At 40.3% G+C, this 17,588-nt stretch overlaps 1 protein-coding gene across 1 annotated transcript in view; it reads right to left on the reverse strand.

Moving 5' to 3' along the window:
• Positions 1-3,171: 3,171 nt before the first annotated feature.
• LOC308619264 (bile acid-CoA:amino acid N-acyltransferase-like) overlaps positions 3,172-17,588 on the reverse strand; it is a gene marked incomplete at its 5' end in the record, with an annotated part of 44,213 nt that continues 29,796 nt past the window's right edge. The window contains one exon of the mRNA XM_081237893.1: positions 3,172-4,709. Within this exon, the coding sequence (XP_081094019.1) occupies positions 4,113-4,709 (597 nt within the window). The remainder of the gene's footprint in view (positions 4,710-17,588) is intronic.

Below are 17,588 nucleotides of genomic sequence, written 5' to 3' on the forward strand. Positions count from 1 at the left end.
TAACTCTAGCAACATTAATATGCCAGAACTGGGATTTTTTCTTTTATTTTGTTATATTTTTTAGACTTTATCATATAGTTTAATTTAAATCTTAAATGTTTCTGATTCTTCTGATATATAAAATGCAAAAAAGTATATATACATATATAAAGAATTTATTTGGATTGAAAATATCCACTATAATATAGAAAGATATAATATACTAAATATCAATAAAAATCCAGGTTGTCTTTTAAAAAAAATTGCCAGGAACAATGTAATACCCAGGATAGAGCAACTAGCTTTTAAAGAAGAGAAAATTTGTGTCCTAATTAAACTGCTATAGGAAAAAAGGAAAACTTTTTAATTCTTTTTATGAAACAAGTACAACATTGATATAATACTTGACCAAAAACACCCCACAAAAAAAGTCTGATCTTATTTATTGTTAATTAACAATACATCATGACCAACTGAGTTTTAGTCTACAAATGTAAAGATGATTCAATACCAGAAAAATAATTCATCATATGAATAGATCTACAGAGAAAACCATATAATCTTTTCTAGCAATGCTGAAAAAACACTTAAAAAAATCCCAAACCTTCCTGGTTTAAAAGAAAAATACATAAAATATAAATCAAGGATATACAGCAGGCCAAACACCAACATTCTTCCTACAGTCCAAAACAGTAAACAAGAAAAATTATACTGATTATACTCATTACAATAACTATTATATAGCATATTGCATATATAACTAATATATATAGCATGTAACTTATAGAACTAATACATAGTAAAACTCATAGGGGGTACTAGCCATTGCAATTACATGATTATTATAATTAAAGGAGTGAGGTATTCTGATTGGCCAGGTCTGGGAAATGTGAAAACTTCTGTGACTGAGAGAGGAGGGAGGCTAACAGCCCCACACATACTGAATGGAATAATTTTACTCCAAACAGAGAGGGTATCAGAAAGCAGATAAAATAAAAAGAGTTTAGGCAGATAAAACTGAAGTGTCCTCATGTTGCTTCTATTACTCTATTTATTGGCTCCCCATCATACCTACAAAATGATTCAAAAGACTTTTGTACTGCTTCATTTTCACCTTGATTATCCATCAATCTCCTCTACTTCGATCCACTGCAATTCAGTAGCTCAGGAATATTTGGCCTGTGACTTGCCCTTTAGAGAACATACCTCAAATTTGACCTTGGACAAAGTAATTTGCATTGCTCCATACCCACGGTCATCAGACTATGCCCTGCAAACAAAATCCAGCCTACAACCCTTTTTCTGCTGTCCAGGACTAAGAATGGTTTTTACATTTGTAAACACTTGGAAAAAAATAGAAAATTATTTATGAACATTGGTGTTCATAAATAAAATTTAACTGGAACACAGACACAATCACTTATTACATCCTATCTAAGGCTGCTTTTGTGCTACAATGGCAGAACTGAATAATAATGACAGAGACCTTATGGTCTACAAAGCCAAAAATATTTACTATCTAGTACTTTACTAGAAAGAGTCTGCTGGCCCCAGGTCTAGAGGCACACAATCCACACCATCGTAACTACTATCCTAAATTGAAATTCTGTGAATCTCAGATTGCTCCTCTCTCAAAATGCTGTATATGTTTAGACACACAAAAAACCATTTTCTTTTGCTAACTTTTGTTGAATTATTGATTGCAGGCTGATTCAATAATGTTACCTCCATACCTCCTTCCATATTGTCTTAAACTAATATATTTTTTTACCCAGGTCTAGTTTTCCAAAATCAATGAAGTAACCACGAATCATGAGTATATTTTCAAATATGAGAAATCTAAGAAAATTTTTTATAATTTATTTTATTCAAGTATAGTTGATTTACAATGTTGTGTTAAAAAGCATATTTAATTTGAGTTTTAAGAAATCAACTCAGGGCTTCCCTGGTGGTGCAGTGGTTAAGAAGCCGCCTGCCAGAGGCAAGAATATACAATGGAGAAAAGACAACCTCTTCAATAAGTGGTGCTGGGAAAACTGGACAGCTACATGGAAAACTATGAAATTAGAACACTCCCTAACACTATACACAAAAATAAACTCAAAATGGATTAAAGAACTAAATGTAAGGCCATACACTATCAAACTCTTAGAGGAAAACATAGGCAGAACACTCTATGACATAAATCACAGCAAGATCCTTTATGACCCACCTCCTAGAGAAATGGAAATAAAAACAAAAATAAACAAATGGGACCTAATGAAACTTGAAAGCTTTTGCACAGCAAAGGAAACCATAAACAAGACAAAAAGACAACCCTCAGAATGGGAGAAAATACTTGCAAACAACGCAACTGACAAAGGATTAATCTCCAAAATATACAAGCAGGTCATGCAGCTCAATATCAAAAAAACAAACAGTCCAATCCAAAAATGGGTAGAAGACCTAAATAGACATTTCTCCAAAGAAGATATACAGATTGCCAACAAGCACATGAAAGGATGCTCAACATCACTAATCATTAGAGAAATGCAAATCAAAACCACAATGAGGTATCACCTTACACCAGTCAGAATGGTCATCATCAAAAAATCTACAAACAATAAATGCTGGAGAGGGTGTGGAGAAAAGGGAACCCTCTTGCACTGTTGGTGGGAATGTAAATTGATACAGCCACTATGGAGAACAGTATGGAGGTTCCTTAAAAAACTAAAAATAGAACTACCATATGACACAGCAATCCCACTACTGGGCATATACCCTGAGAAAACTATAATTTAAAGAGTCATGTACCACAATGTTCATTGCAGTGCTATTTACAATAGCCAGGACATGGAAGCAACCTAAGTGTCCATCAACAGATGAATGCATAAAGATGTGGCACATATACACAATGGAATATTACTCAGCCATAAAAAGAAACGAAATTGAGTTATTTGTAGTGAGTTGGATGAACCTAGAGTCTGTCACACAGGCTGAAGTAAGTCAGAAAGAAAAAAACAAATACTGTATGCTAACACATATATATGCAATCTGAAAAAAAAAAAGGTTCTGAAGAACCTAGGGGCAGGACAGAAATAAAGACGCAGACATAGAGAATGGACTTGAGGACACGGGGAGGGGGAAGGGTAAGCTGGGACGAAGTGAGAGAGTGGCATGGACATATATACACTACCAAATGTAAAATAGATAGCTAGTGGGAAGCAGCTGAATCACATGGGGAGACCAGCTCTGTGCTTTGCGACTACCTAGAGGGGTGGGATAGGGAGGGTGGGAGGGAGACGCAAGAGGGAGGAGATATGGGGATATATGTATATGTACAGCTGATTCACTTTGTTATAAAGCAGAAACTAACACACCATTGTAAAGCAATTATACTACAATAAAGATGTTAAAAAAAAAGTGAACACACACACACACACAAAGAGTAGAAAACCATAAAAAAAAAAAAAAAAGAATCCGCCTGCCAACGCAGGGGACACATGTTCGAGCACTAATCCTGGAAGATCCCACATGCCGCAGAGCAACTAAGCCTGTGTGCCAGAACTACTGAGCCTGCGCTATAGAGGTCGCGAGCCACAACTACTGAAGCCCATGTGCTTAGAGTCTGTGCCTGGCAGTGAGAGAAGCCACCGCAATGAGAGGCCAGCACACCACCACAAAGAGCAGCCCCTGCTCTCCAAAACTACAGAAAACCCACGCACAGCAACGAAGACCCAATGCAGCCAAAAATAAATAAAATAAAATAAATAAATTTAAAAATAAAGAAGAAATCAACTCATCAGCACCTGATTCTATTCATGATTGTTTTACAAGCCAGGGGATTCTGCGGTTCATTTTTGGTAATTTTTTCCCCTAAGAATTGCTGTAATTGTAAACTGAAATATTTTAGAACAGGCAGAGCTCTAAGTTTATATTTCTAAAAATATAAACGCCTCAGTTTATGATATTAGATTAAGTGGAAGCCATTTTTCCCTTTCCAAAGTCAAAGCATACCATTCGCAGTCCTCCTGCCTTCTCTTGCCATAACTTCCTTCTTACAAGAAGAGGTCAAAAGCATTGTTCCATGAAAATCAAGTGGAGGCTGGTAAAGCATCCTATTGCTTCTGTATTTCCAGAAATATCTGCTCTTCTCAGAGACAACTGGTCACAACTGGAATAAGGTGTTTCCTGAGAAACTTCTGGATCTCCTTCCAAGAACGTCCTTGTGCAGCTACATGTAGGATCACCTCTCCTCCCCAGTGCATGAAGAGGTGGAGGTTGGAGATCCTCGAGGCACAGCACAGTGGGGAGTAGGGGGGCTCCATCAGGTGGCCTACCCCTGGGTAAGACATCAGGGTCCAGTCATTCTTCCCACGTCTCCTCAGCTGTTCTGTGGCTTGCTCTGCGTATACTTTGCTGTTGACATTCATATCTTCTTCTCCCACAATGAAGAGGAAATGTCCCTGGGGCTTTTCAATGGGGAGAAAAAAAGTCTCACTGGCTTCAGCTCTAATAGCCTCAAAAATGTGCTGTAACTCTACTAATTCTAAGGTACTGATGGATAGTGAATGAGGAGAGAATGGCCAGAGCTGATTTATGTGACCATGATATACCTGTGGAATGTCAAGAATAAAGTTGGGCCCGTTAATAAGTGCGGCAGCTGTGACTTGCTTTAGGTGAATAGCCATAGAGAGTCCAGTCTCTGCTGTTTTGGACATGGAGACTACCCTAATACCCAGGCTAAGGACCTGTAATAAACAAAAACCCCAATTAAATACAATCCGGAGACCAGAAGGGGGAGCTCTCACACCCTGCAACAACAGCAGAGCCCAAAAGATAAAAAGACTGCTCTTCTTTCCAGGCAAGGACTCAGCCAGTGAAAAGCCTTGGGCTCTCTGTTTACTGTAAGCCCTCCCATCTTCCTTTTCCCCTCCAGAAAATCCTTCCCCTTCCCTTGCTGTGCAGGGACTTGCACATGCTTCACCATGGTTCCAGACCGCAAATTGCAATCTCAGCTGATCCTGAATAACTCCATCTTTGCTGGAGAAATATCTGGCATTCTATTTGTTTTAGAGCAACATTTGGTGGCTCATACAAGGACCAGGGGAGACCCCCAAAGGTTCTAGGGCTGGCGAGCAAAGAGTTGCAGTATCCATGGTTGAGCCCTTTATTGCTCACTGCTTCTCTCGCTGACCCTGGAGTTTGAGGGTACATCTTTCTCCTGGATTCGAGCCCCTGTGGTCTGTGGAATAAGAACGCTGTCTGCCACATCAGTAAACCAAAGATGTTGTGGCCATCAAGCCATCAGTCATTTACAGCCGCACCTCCCCACCCCCAACCCCCCACGGAGAGCCCTGAGGGAACTTGGGATGGAAACAAAGAGGATGCTGGCTTTAGATAGCTGAGGTGCATATCAAAGGAATGATTTCAGTGAGCCCAGACTCTTGCATCTTCCTGTACATAGAAAAGCACTAAATTCATTAACTTGAGATGTCTGGTTTTCTTTAATTAATAGTAATCTTTTGATGTACCAGGTTTTTGTTGCAAAACTCCTACATATCCTGGCTTCTCCTTTACCTCTTCAGAGCAGTCCCTTAGAGCTATCTGAGAGACTGCTCCTGGGCTTAAGTCCTCAGTTTGTCTGCCACAAAAACATAATTCTCAAATTTGAGGTTGTGCTTTTCTTTTTTCCTCTCTTCATTTTTCTTTTTTTTTCAGTTGACACCTCTTTGCATTTGAAGCTCTTCAGGCTGTGTGAGGGATCTATTTTAAAGTTTCATTCTTTCTGGTTAAAGCCTTGCTCTGTATGCAAGTACTCTTTTGGCACTTCAATCTGATTCTGAGATCAGACAGTTTCAACTGAAATTGGCTGAGAAGCTGTCAGCTGAGTTCCTTCAGGTACAGGGGCTGTTTCACTGAAACTCAGTCAGTTCAGCCATCAGCCCTTCCTTTGGAATAGGAGCTGTTCCATGGGAACTAGCTGAGAAGCCTTTGGCCTGGCTCCTCCAGGACCAACCTGTTCCCTTAGAACTGGCTGGTATTAGGCCTGCAGACACTGTGAATGCAAGCTGTTTAAATTGAGCTGTAAATTGTTTAAGCTGTTGAAAAATTATTCTTTTACTCTAGAGAAAAATCTCTGAGAAAAGGGATCCCAGTTATATAAATATTTTGAGGGCACCTCCCCTCCCCCACACTGAGACTCTAGCCAATTTTATATTTAAAAACCTTGGTTCTTCCTCATGCAAATTTCTAACTAAATGGACTGACCTGACCACAGGCAATTTAGAATATCAATGGCCATTATGGGTAATTTTGAAATCCCTGAACTTAATTTTCTTAAAACCAAATTGGATTACAAGAGCTCAAAAATCTACAGAACTGAACGGAATGTCTATTCTGACTGGTATTTTGAGGTGATGGAATAAAATTTACGTTTTGAGTCCAGACAAGAAAATTCAAGCATAACATAGTCCCTGTATGTATTGGGCCCTCCCTATGTGCAATATGCATCTGATTATACATTAAGCAAATCGCCTCAAAGCAGGAATTCCTGCTTGACCATAAAGATCAACATTTTCCCTTCTTCATACACTGGCAATGTAACTCCTTGAAAGATAACATTCTTTTTTTTTTTCTAACATCTTTATTGTAGTATAATTGCTTTACAATGGTGTGTTAGTTTCTGCTTTATAACAAAGTGAATAAGCTATACATATACATATGTCCCCATATCTTCTCCCTCTTGCGTCTCCCTCCCAACCTCCCTATCCCACCCCTCTAGGTGGTCACAAAGCACAGAGCTGGTCTCCCTATGTGATGCAGCTGCTTCCCACTAGCTATCGATTTTACATTTGGTAGTGTATGTATGTCCATGCCACTCTCTCACTTCGTCCCAGCTTACCCTTCCCCCTCCCCATATCCTCAAGTCCATTCTCTATGTCTGCGTCTTTATTTCTGTCCTGCCCCTAGGTTCTTCAGAACCTTTTTTTTTAGATTCCATATATATGTGTTAGCATACGGTATTTGTTTTTCTCTTTCTGACTTACTTCACTCTGTATGACAGACTCTAGGTCCATCCACCTCACTACAAATAGCTGAATTTTGTTTCCTCTTACGGCTGAGTAATATTCCATTGTATATATGTGCCACATCTTCTTTATGCATTCATCTGTTGATGGACACTTAGGTTGCTTCCATGTCCTGGCTATTGTAAATAGCACTGCAATGAACATTGTGGTACATGACTCTTTTTGAATTATGGTTTTTTCAGGGTATATGCCCAGTAGTGGGATTGCTGTGTCATATGGTAGTTCTATTTTTAGTTTTTTAAGGAACCTCCATACTGTTCTCCATAGTGGCTGTATCCATTTACATTCCCACCAACAGTGCAAGAGGGCTCCCTTTTCTCCACACCTCTCCAGCATTTATTGTTTGTAGATTTTTTGATGATGGACATTCTACTGGTGTGAGGTGATACCTCATTGTGGTTCTGATTTGCATTTCTCTAATGATTAGTGATGTTGAGCATCCTTTCATGTGTTTGTTGGCAATCTGTATATCTTCTTTGGAGAAATGTCTATTTAGGTCTTCTACCCATTTTTGGATTGGGTTGTTTGTTTTCTTGATATTCAGCTGCATGACCTGCTTGTAAATTTTGGAGATTAATCCTTTGTCAGTTGCTTCATTTGCAAATATTTTCTCCCATTCTGAGGGTTGTCTTTTCATTTTGTTTATGGTTTCCTTTGCTGTGCAAAAGCTTTCAAGTTTCATTAGGTCCCATTTGTTTATTTTTGTTTTTATTTCCATTTCTCTAAGAGGTGGGTCAAAAAGGACCCACTTGCTGTTGTTTATGTCATACAGTGTTCTGCCTATGTTTTCCTCTAAGAGTTTGATAGTGTATGGCCTTACATTTAGTTCTTTAATCCATTTTGAGTTTATTTTTGTGTATAGTGTTAGGGAGTGTTCTAATTTCATAGTTTTACATGTACCTGTCCAGTTTTCCCAGCACCACTTATTGAAGAGGCTGTCTTTTCTCCACTGTATATTCTTGCCTCCTTTATCAAAGATATGGTGACCACAGGTGCGTGGGTTTATCTCTGGGCTATCTATCCTGTTCCATTGATCTATATTTCTGTATTCTGTATCAGAAATCTATATTTCTGATCTATATTTCTATATTTTTGTGCCAGTACCATACCGTCTTGATTACTATAGCTTTGTAGTATAGTCTGAAGTCAGGGAGTCTGATTCCTCCACCTCCATTTTTCTTTCTCAAGATTGCTTTGGCTATTCGGGGTCTTTTGTGTTTCCATCCAAATTGTGAAATTTTTTGTCCTAGTTCTGTGAAAAATGCCAGTGGTAGTTTGATAGGGATTGCACTGAATCTGTAGATTGCTTTGGGTAGTAGAGTCATTTTCACAATGTTGATTCTGCCAATCCAAGAACATGGTATGTCTCTCCATCTGTTTGTATCATCTTTAATTTCTTTCATCAGTGTCTTATAGTTTTCTGCATACAGGTCTTTTGTCTCCTTAGGTAGGTTTATTCCTAGGTATTTTATTGTTTTTGTTGCAGTGGTAAATGGGAGTGTTTCCTTAATCTCTCTTTCAGATTTTTCATCATTAGTGTATAGGAATGCAAGAGATTTCTGTTCATTAATTTTGTATCCTGCTACTTTACCAAATTCATTGATTAGCTCTAGTAGTTTTCTGGTAGCATCTTTAGGATTCTCTATGAATAGTGTCATGTCATCTGCAAACAGTGACAGCTTTACTTCTTTTCTGATTTGGATTCCTTTTATTTCTTTTTCTTCTCTGATTGCTGTGACTGAAACTTCCAAAACTATGTTTAATAATAGTGGTGAGAGTGGGCAACCTTGTCTTGTTTCTGATCTTAGTAGAAATGGTGTCAGTTTTTGGACTATATATCTTTGGTGAACTTTACATAAAACATCAGTGTGCCATTTTGATGTATGATCCTTTGTTTTGAGAATATAACTGTGCCTTTGACTTCTAAACAAGCGGAACAGTCCTCAAAAGGAACAGTCCTTTTCCTTTCTGAAAGACTGTCCCCTGGGTTAAAATCATCAGGTTGGCTTGAATAAAGTTCTCTATTTCTCCTTAAGATCAACTGTTGATTAATTTTTCATCCATAGTGACTTCCTAACATTATCAGGAGTCTAAAACTGCCTCTCTGCAAAATAAGATTTTAAGATTAACTGAGGCAAGTGAATGATTAAAAAAGATAAAATGGCTCCTGAAGCCTCAAACTCTTCTTTGGCTTCTTCGTCTCAGCCTTTGCCTCTGATGCCGTCTTGTCTCCCTCCCTCACTCATGCCCAGACTCTGCCCTGGGCACCATCTTCCTCCTTCCCTTCAAAGCCACCTACACTGCCTTTATACCCTCAATTTATTCATATGAATTCTCTTACCAAATTCCCTTTTTTTCTGAAACTCTCCCCATACCCTTTTTCTCTGAACTTATCAGAGCCAGTGCCTTTAAAACTAAGCCTTCTGAGGATGCAAAGGCTTTATTTTTTATATTTCCTGAACTAAAGCTGAACTGTGAGCCACAGTCAAAGATTTTCCCAAAGTAACCAAAGATCCTCACAGATTTGGTAAGTAATTTAATGTAGTCATTCAAACTTATCAACCTGGTTTTTCTAACGTATATCTACTAGTTCATATGCTTGTCAGTGAAGGCCAGGCCCAGCATTAGATGAAAACTCCTAATTGGGGAAATCCTGAAAGTTCCCTCTGATGGAGAAAATTTTCACACATTGAGGTATGGAAAAGTCATCTCGGCTTATACATTGTTCAGCTTGAACTTTGTGTGAACTAAAACAGCCTGTCAAACACACACAACACATCTGCTTTAACCATTAAGGTAAAGAATGTCTGTTTTGAAGATAAGGATAAAAAACTCCCTTCTTATGACATACATATTAACACTCCCTCAAAGATAATGTTCACTTCCCAGACACCAGGGTCCTGTTGTCTCACTCTCTATATACTAAACCTGTCTCTCCTGTGGATACTTGAAGGAATATACCCCTGTTGTGTTGGATGTATGTTCTTTGCTCTGATAAGGTATATGACTATGCTAAAAACCGTGCTTCAACTGAGCAGTTTCTTAGAGTTATCTGAGAGGCTGTCTCCTGGGCTACAGTCCTCAGTTTGGCAAATAAAACTTTTCTATTCCTATTACAGATTGTTTATTGATTATTTCCATCAACACCTAAGAGTAAAACATGGAGACCAACCTGCTAACTTACATATGGTCAAGCTTAGGCAATTGCTAGGTGACTTTTTCAAAACCTGTTGATTGGAACAAAATTCAGGCTTTTACCTGAAAACCTGATGAATCTGCTCATGACTATTACAATCGACTTCAGATTATCTTTAAAGAAAATTCTGATCTTCTTTTAGAGGTTGATTCCACTCAGATAGCTTTAAACTTTATATTTATTAATGGGCTGAACCAGGACCATTCCCTTCTAGTAAAAAGAACCAGGATGGGATGGGAAACTAGAGTTTTCCACTCCAGAGTCTAGTGAATCTGGCAAACCAGCTGTCTCTCACTCTAAATGAGTCACCTCAATGAAAAACCACTGAAATTCTTAATCTTCAACTCCAGCAAATGAAGGTCCCTAAATGAAACCAAAACCCTCCCAGTTTGCCACAAAGAGCTATTGTCACAAAGAGCCAGGATGTCAGAAAAAAGATTGTTACAAATTTAAGCATTTTAGGCACCTTCTGCCCTCTAACCAGTCTTTCCAATGTCCTCTGAATTCTCAACAATGGGGCTCAGGGGGACTACAGGGGCTCTTCCTAATCTTCCCACTTAATATAATTGGAGAAACATTTCTCCAGATTGGGGATGAATCTCTTCCAGTCCTAACTGACAATGAAACCACAATCTTGGTACTCAACGCCACTACTACAAAGCAGTCCCTGCCTTGAAGTACTAAAACAGTTCAAACAGTGGGATCTCTAATGAACCCCAAGAGTTTCCTATCTCTGAACATATTCCCTTTTGTTTAGGCCCTTTGAGAGATACACACCCTTTTCTCCTTAGTTCCTCTGCCCTTATCCATTTATTAGGTCAAGACTTCTTAAAGAAGTATCCATGGCAGAGTTTCTTTATCTCAAAGGGGGGTAATAATTCTAGATTTGACAATAGTCATCAAAGTAACCAAACATGTAATTTAAATCACCCTTTGACATCTTTAATTGCTTCAGCTCTGACAGTCCTAGAGCTGATTCTGAAAACTCTTGATTATTTGTCCCTATTGAATCAGTTACCACCCTCCTACAGACAAAATCTCCACCTGATATTGGCAAAATTTACAGCATGCCTCCCATCATGATTCAGATAAGTCCCTCAAAACCTCTTCCCAGAATTAATCAATACCCTATAAGTAAAGAAGCCCTTCAAGGCATGAAGCCCATAATAGAAGATTACAGGTCTCAAGACATCATTATCCCTTGTACTAGTCTTTCTAATACTTCTATTTAACCTGTGAGAAAACCTAAGGACCCAGGATGGAGGTTCATCCAGGACCGCCAAGTAATAAACAACACTGTTATCCCTCGACCCCCTGTTGTTCCTAACCCTCGTATGTTACTAACATCCATTCTCACTGGAAGTGAATTCTTTACTGTAATTGATTTATGCAGTGCATTCTCTAGTATTCCAGTTGACGAAGCCAGCCAATAACTTTTGCCTTCACTTGGGAAGAAAAACAATTCACTGGGGCACTAATGCCTCAGGTTTAACTGAGCCCTTATTTCTCAAATCCTGAAAGCTGATCTGGATGATATAAATTACCCTAGAGGTTCTATTTTGTTGCAATATGTGGATGATTTGCTTCTTTGCCCTCCTTCTCAAGCCTCCTCATAGGAAGACAGCATCCACTTGCTAAAGCTTTTAGCCTCAAAGGGACATAAAATTACCAAAGAAAAACTGCAGTTTGTCCAAACCCAGGTTTGATATTTAGGGCATCTGATATCAGAACAAGAACTACACCTATATCCAGATAGACTTTATAGTGTCCTAAGTTTCCCAAAACCCCAAACTAAACACTATCTGTGACTATTTCATGGGTTAGTTGGTTATGCTGAAATGAGATCCCAAATTTCCCTCTTATGGCCAAACCTCTGTATGTTTTATTCAAGAACAACAACTCCAGCCCAATTTAATGGGAAAAATCAGATGACGTAGCTTTTAAGGCCTTAAAGGAGAGTTTGAAGAACCTATCTGCGCTCTGGGGCATCCCAATTATCAGATTCCCTTTTTCCTTTTTGTATATGAAAAAGAAGAAAATACCCTTGGGGTACTCATCCCATAACACAGGGACCACCATTGACCCATAGGTATTATAGCCAGCAACTGGACCCTGTAATATGGGGATACCTGCCTTGCCTTAGAGTCATTAGGCCCCAGCTCTTTCAGTTAAAACCACTGAGAGAGAAAGGAGAAGATGGCAGAAGAGTAGGACACGGAGATCACCTTCCTCCCCACAGATACATCAGAAATACATCTACACGTGGAACTGCTCCTATAGAACACGTACTGAACGCTGGCAGAAGACCTCAGACCTCCCAAAAGGCAAGAAACTTCCCACGTACCTGGGTAGGGCAAAAGAAAAAAGAAAAAACAGAGACAAAAGAATAGGGAAGAGACCTGTACCAGTGGGAGGGAGCTGTGAAGGAGGAAAGGTTTCCACACACTAGAAGCCCCTTCGCGGGCGGAGACCGCGGGTGGCAGAGGGGGGAAGCTTCGGAGCCACGGAGGAGAGTGCAGCAACAGGGGTGCGGAGGAGCAAGCGGAGAGATTTCCGCAGAGAGGATCGGTGCCGACCGGCCCTCACCAGCCCGAGAGGCTTGTCTGCTCCCCGCCAGGACGGGCGGGGGCTGGAAGCTGAGGCTCGGGCTTTGGAGCTTGGATCCCAAGGAGAGGACTGGGGTTGGCTGTGTGAACACAGCCTGAAGGGGGCTAGTGCGCCACGGCTAGCCGGGAGGGAGTCCGGGAAAAAGTCTGGACCTGTCGAAGAGACAAGACACTTTTTCTTGCCTCTGTTTCCTGGTGCGCAAGGAGAGGGGATTAAGAGCGCTGCTTAAAGGAGCTCCAGAAACGGGTGCAAGCCACAGCTATCAGAGCGGACCCCAGAGACGGGCATGGGACACTAAGGCTGCTACTGCAGCCACCAAGAAGCCTGGGTGCGAGCACAGGTCACTATCCCCACCTCCCCTGCCGGGAGCCCGTGCAGCCCGCCACTGCCAGGGTCCCGTGATCCAGAGACAATTTCCCCGGGAGAACGCACAGCGTGCCTCAGGCTGGTGCAACAACATGCCGGCTTCTGCCGCAGCAGGCTCGCCCCACATCCAAACCCCTCCCTCCCCCCGGCCTAAGTGAGCCCGAGCCCCCGAATCAGCAGCTCCTTTAAACCCGTCATATCTCAGCAAAGAACAGGCGCCCTCAGGTGACCTACACGCAGAGGCGGGGCCAAATCCAAAGCTGAACCCCGGCAGCTGTGTGAACAGAGAAGAGAAAGGGAAATTTCTCCCAGCACCCTCAGAAGCAGCGGATTAAAGCTCCACAATCAACTTGATGTACCCTGCATCTGTGGAATACCTGAATAGACAACAGATCATCCCAAATTGAGGAGATGAACTTTGGGAGCAAGATATATTATTTTTTCACCTTTTCCTCTTTCTGTGAGTGTACATGTGTATGCTTCTGTGCGAGATTTTGTCTGTATAGCTTTGCTTTCACCATTTGTCCTAGGTTCTGTCTGTCCGTTTTTTTTACTTTTTAAAATTTTTTCCTTAATAATTATTTTTTATTTTAATAACTTTATTTTATTTTATCTTACTTTACTTTATTTTATCCTCTTTCTTTCTTTCTCTTTTTTCTCCCTTTTATTCTGAGCCGTGTGGAGAACAGTCTCTTGGTGCTCCAGCCAGCTGTCAGGGCTGTGCCACTGAGGTGGGAGAGCCAACCTCAGAACACTGGTCCACAAGAGACCTCCCAGCTCCACATAATATCAAATGGCGAAAATCTCCCAGAGATCTCCATCTCAGCTCCAACACCCAGCTTCACTCAACGACCAGCAAGCTCCAGTGCTGGACACCCTATGCCAAACAGCCAGTAAGACAGGAACACAGCCCCAACCATTAGCAGAGAGGCTGCCTAAAATAATAATAAGGCCACAGACACCCCAAAACACAACACCAGACGTTGACCTGCTCAACAGAAAAACAAGATTCAGCCTCATCCACCAAAACACAGGCACTAGTCACCTCCACCAGGAAACCTACACAACCCACTGAACCAACCTTAGCCACTGGGGACAGACACCAAAAACAACGGGAACTACGAACCTGCAGCCTGCGAAAAGGAGACTCCAAACACAGTAAGATAAGCAAAATGAGAAGACAGAAAAACACACAGCAGATGAAGGAGCAAGGTAAAAACCCACCAGACCTAATAAATGAGGAGGAAATAGGCAGTCTACCTGAAAAAGAATTCAGAATAATGATAGTAAAGATGATCCAAAATCTTGGCAATAGAATAGACAAAATGCAAGAAACATTTAACAAGGACATAGAAGAACTAAAGAGGAAACAAGCAATGATGAACAACACAATAAAGGAAATTAAAAATACCCTAGAATGGGCTTCCCTGGTGGCGCAGAGGTTGAGAGTCCACCTGCCAATGCAGGGGACACGGGTTCATGCCCCGGTCCGGGAAGATCCCTCATGCCGTGAAATGGCTAGGCCCATGAGCCATGGCCGCTGAGCCTGCACGTCCGGAGCCTGTGTTCCACAACGGGAGAGGTCACAACAGTGAGAGGTCCATGTACCGCAAAAAAAAAGAAAAAAAAAACTCTAGAATGGATCAATAGCAGAATAACTGAGGCAGAAGAAAGGATAAGTGACCTGGAAGATAAAATAGTGGAAATAACTACTGCAGAGCAGAATAAAGAAAAAAGAATGAAAAGAACTGAAGACAGTCTCAGAGACTTTGGGGACAATTAAACGCACCAACATTTGAATTATAGGGGTCCAGAAGACGAAGAGAAAAAAAAGGGAATGAGAAAATATTTGAAGAGATTATAGTTGAAAACTTCCCTAATATGGGAAAGGAAGTAGTCAATCAAGTCCAGGAAGCACAGAGAGTCCCATACATGATAAACCCAAGGAGAAACACGCCAAGACACATATTAATCAAACTATCAAAAGTTAAATACAAAGAAAACATATTAAAAGCAGCAAGGGTAAAACAACAAATAACACACAAGGGAATCCCCATAAGGTTAACAGCTGATCTTTCAGCAGAAACTCTGCAAGCCAGAAGGGAGTGGCAGGACATATTTAAAGTGATGAAGGCGAAAAACCTACAACCAAGATTACTCTACCCAGCAAGGATCTCATTCAGATTTGATGGACAAATTAAAACCTTTACGGACAAGCAAAAGCTGAGAGAGTTCAGCACCACCACACCAGCTTTACAACAAATGCTAAAGGAACTTCTCTAGGCAAGAAACACAAGAAAAGGAAAAGACCTACAATAACGAACCCAAAACAATTAAGAAAATGGGAATAGGAACATACATATTGATAATTACCTTAAATGTAAATGGATTAACTGCTCCCACCAAAAGAAACTGACTGGCTGAATGGATACAAAAACAACACCCGTATACATGCTGTCTATAAGAGACGCGCTTCAGACCTAGGGACACATACAGACTGAAAGTGAGGGGATGGAAAAAGATATTCCATGCAAATGGAAATCAAAAGAAAGCTGGAGTAGCAATTCTCATATCAGACAAAATAGACTTTAAAATAAAGACTACTACAAGTAACAAAGAAGGACACTACATAATGATCAAGGGATCGATCCAAGAAGATATAACAACTGTAAATATTTATGCACCCAACATAGGAGCACCTCAATACATAAGGCAAATACTAACAGCCATAAAAGGGGAAATCGACAGTAACACAATCATAGTAGGGGACTTTAACATCCCACTTTCACCAATGGACAGATCATCCAAAACGAAAATAAATAAGGAAACACAAGCTTTAAATGATACATTAAACAAGATAGACTTAATTGATATTTATAGGACAGTCCATCCAAAAACAACAGAATACACATTTTTCTCAAGTGCTCATGGAACATTCTCCAGGAGAGATCATATCTTGGGTCACAAATCTAGCCTTGGTAAATTTAAAAAAATTGAAATCGTATCAAGTATCTTTTCCGACCACAACGCTATGAGACTAGATATCAATTACAGGAAAAGATCTGTAAAAAATACAAACAGGGCTTCCCTGGTGGTGCCGTGGTTGAGAGTCAGCCTGCCGATGCAGGGGACACGGGTTCGTGCCCCGGTCCGGGAAGATCCCACATGCTGTGGAGCGGCTGGTCCCGTGAGCCATGGCCGCTGGGCCTGCGTGTCCGGAACCTGTGCTCTGCAACGGGAGAGGCCACAACAGTGAGAGGCCCGCATATGGCAAAAAAAGAAAAAAAAAAAAAAACACATGGAGGTTAAACAATACACTACTTAATAACGAAGTGATCACTGAAGAAATCAAAGAGGAAATCAAAAAATTTCTAGAAGCAAATGACAATGGAGACACGACGACCCAAAACCTATGGGATGCAGCCAAAGCAGTTCTAAGAGGGATGTTTATAGAAATACAATCCTACCTTAAGAAACAGGAAACATCTCAAATAAACAACCTAACCTTGCACCTAAAGCAATTAGAGAAAAAAGAACCAAAAAAACCCAAAGTTAGCAGAAGGAAAGAAATCATAAAGATCAGAACAGAAATAAATGAAAAAGAAATGAAGGAAACGATAGCAGAGATCAATAAAACTAAAAGCTGGTTCTTTGACAAGATAAACAAAATTGATAAGCCATTAGCCAGACTCATCAAGAAAAAAAGGGAGAAGACTCAAATCAATAGAATTAGAAATGTAAAAGGAGAAGTAACAACTGACACTGCAGAAATACAGAAGATCATGAGAGATTACTACAAGCAACTCTATGCCAATAAAATGGACAACCTGGAAGAAATGGACAAATTCTTAGAAATGCACAACCTGCCGAGACTGAACCAGGAAGAAATAGAAAATATGAAGAGACCAATCACAGGCACTGAAATTGAAACTGTGATTAAAAATCTTCCAACAAACAAAAGCCCAGGACCAGATGGCATCACAGGTGAACTCTATCAAACATTTAGAGAAGAGCTAACACCTATTCTTCTCAAACTCTTCCAAAATATAGCAGAGGGAGGAACATTCCCAAATTCATTCTATGAGGCCACCATCACCCTGATACCAAAACCAGACACGGATGTCACAAAGGAAGAAAACAACAGGCCAATATAACTGATGAACATAGATGCAAAAATCCTCAACAAAATACTAGCAAACAGAATCCAGTAGCACATTAAAAGGATTATACACCATGATCAAGTGGGGTTTATTCCAGTAATGCAAGGATTCTTCAATATACGCAATCAATCAAGGTGATACACCATAATAACAAATTGAAGGAGAAAAACCATATGATCATCTCAATAGATGCAGAGAAAGCTTTCGACA

Source organism: Mesoplodon bidens (assembly GCF_964165515.1).
Source record: "Mesoplodon bidens genome assembly, chromosome: 6".
Classification (NCBI taxonomy): domain Eukaryota; kingdom Metazoa; phylum Chordata; class Mammalia; order Artiodactyla; family Ziphiidae; genus Mesoplodon; species Mesoplodon bidens.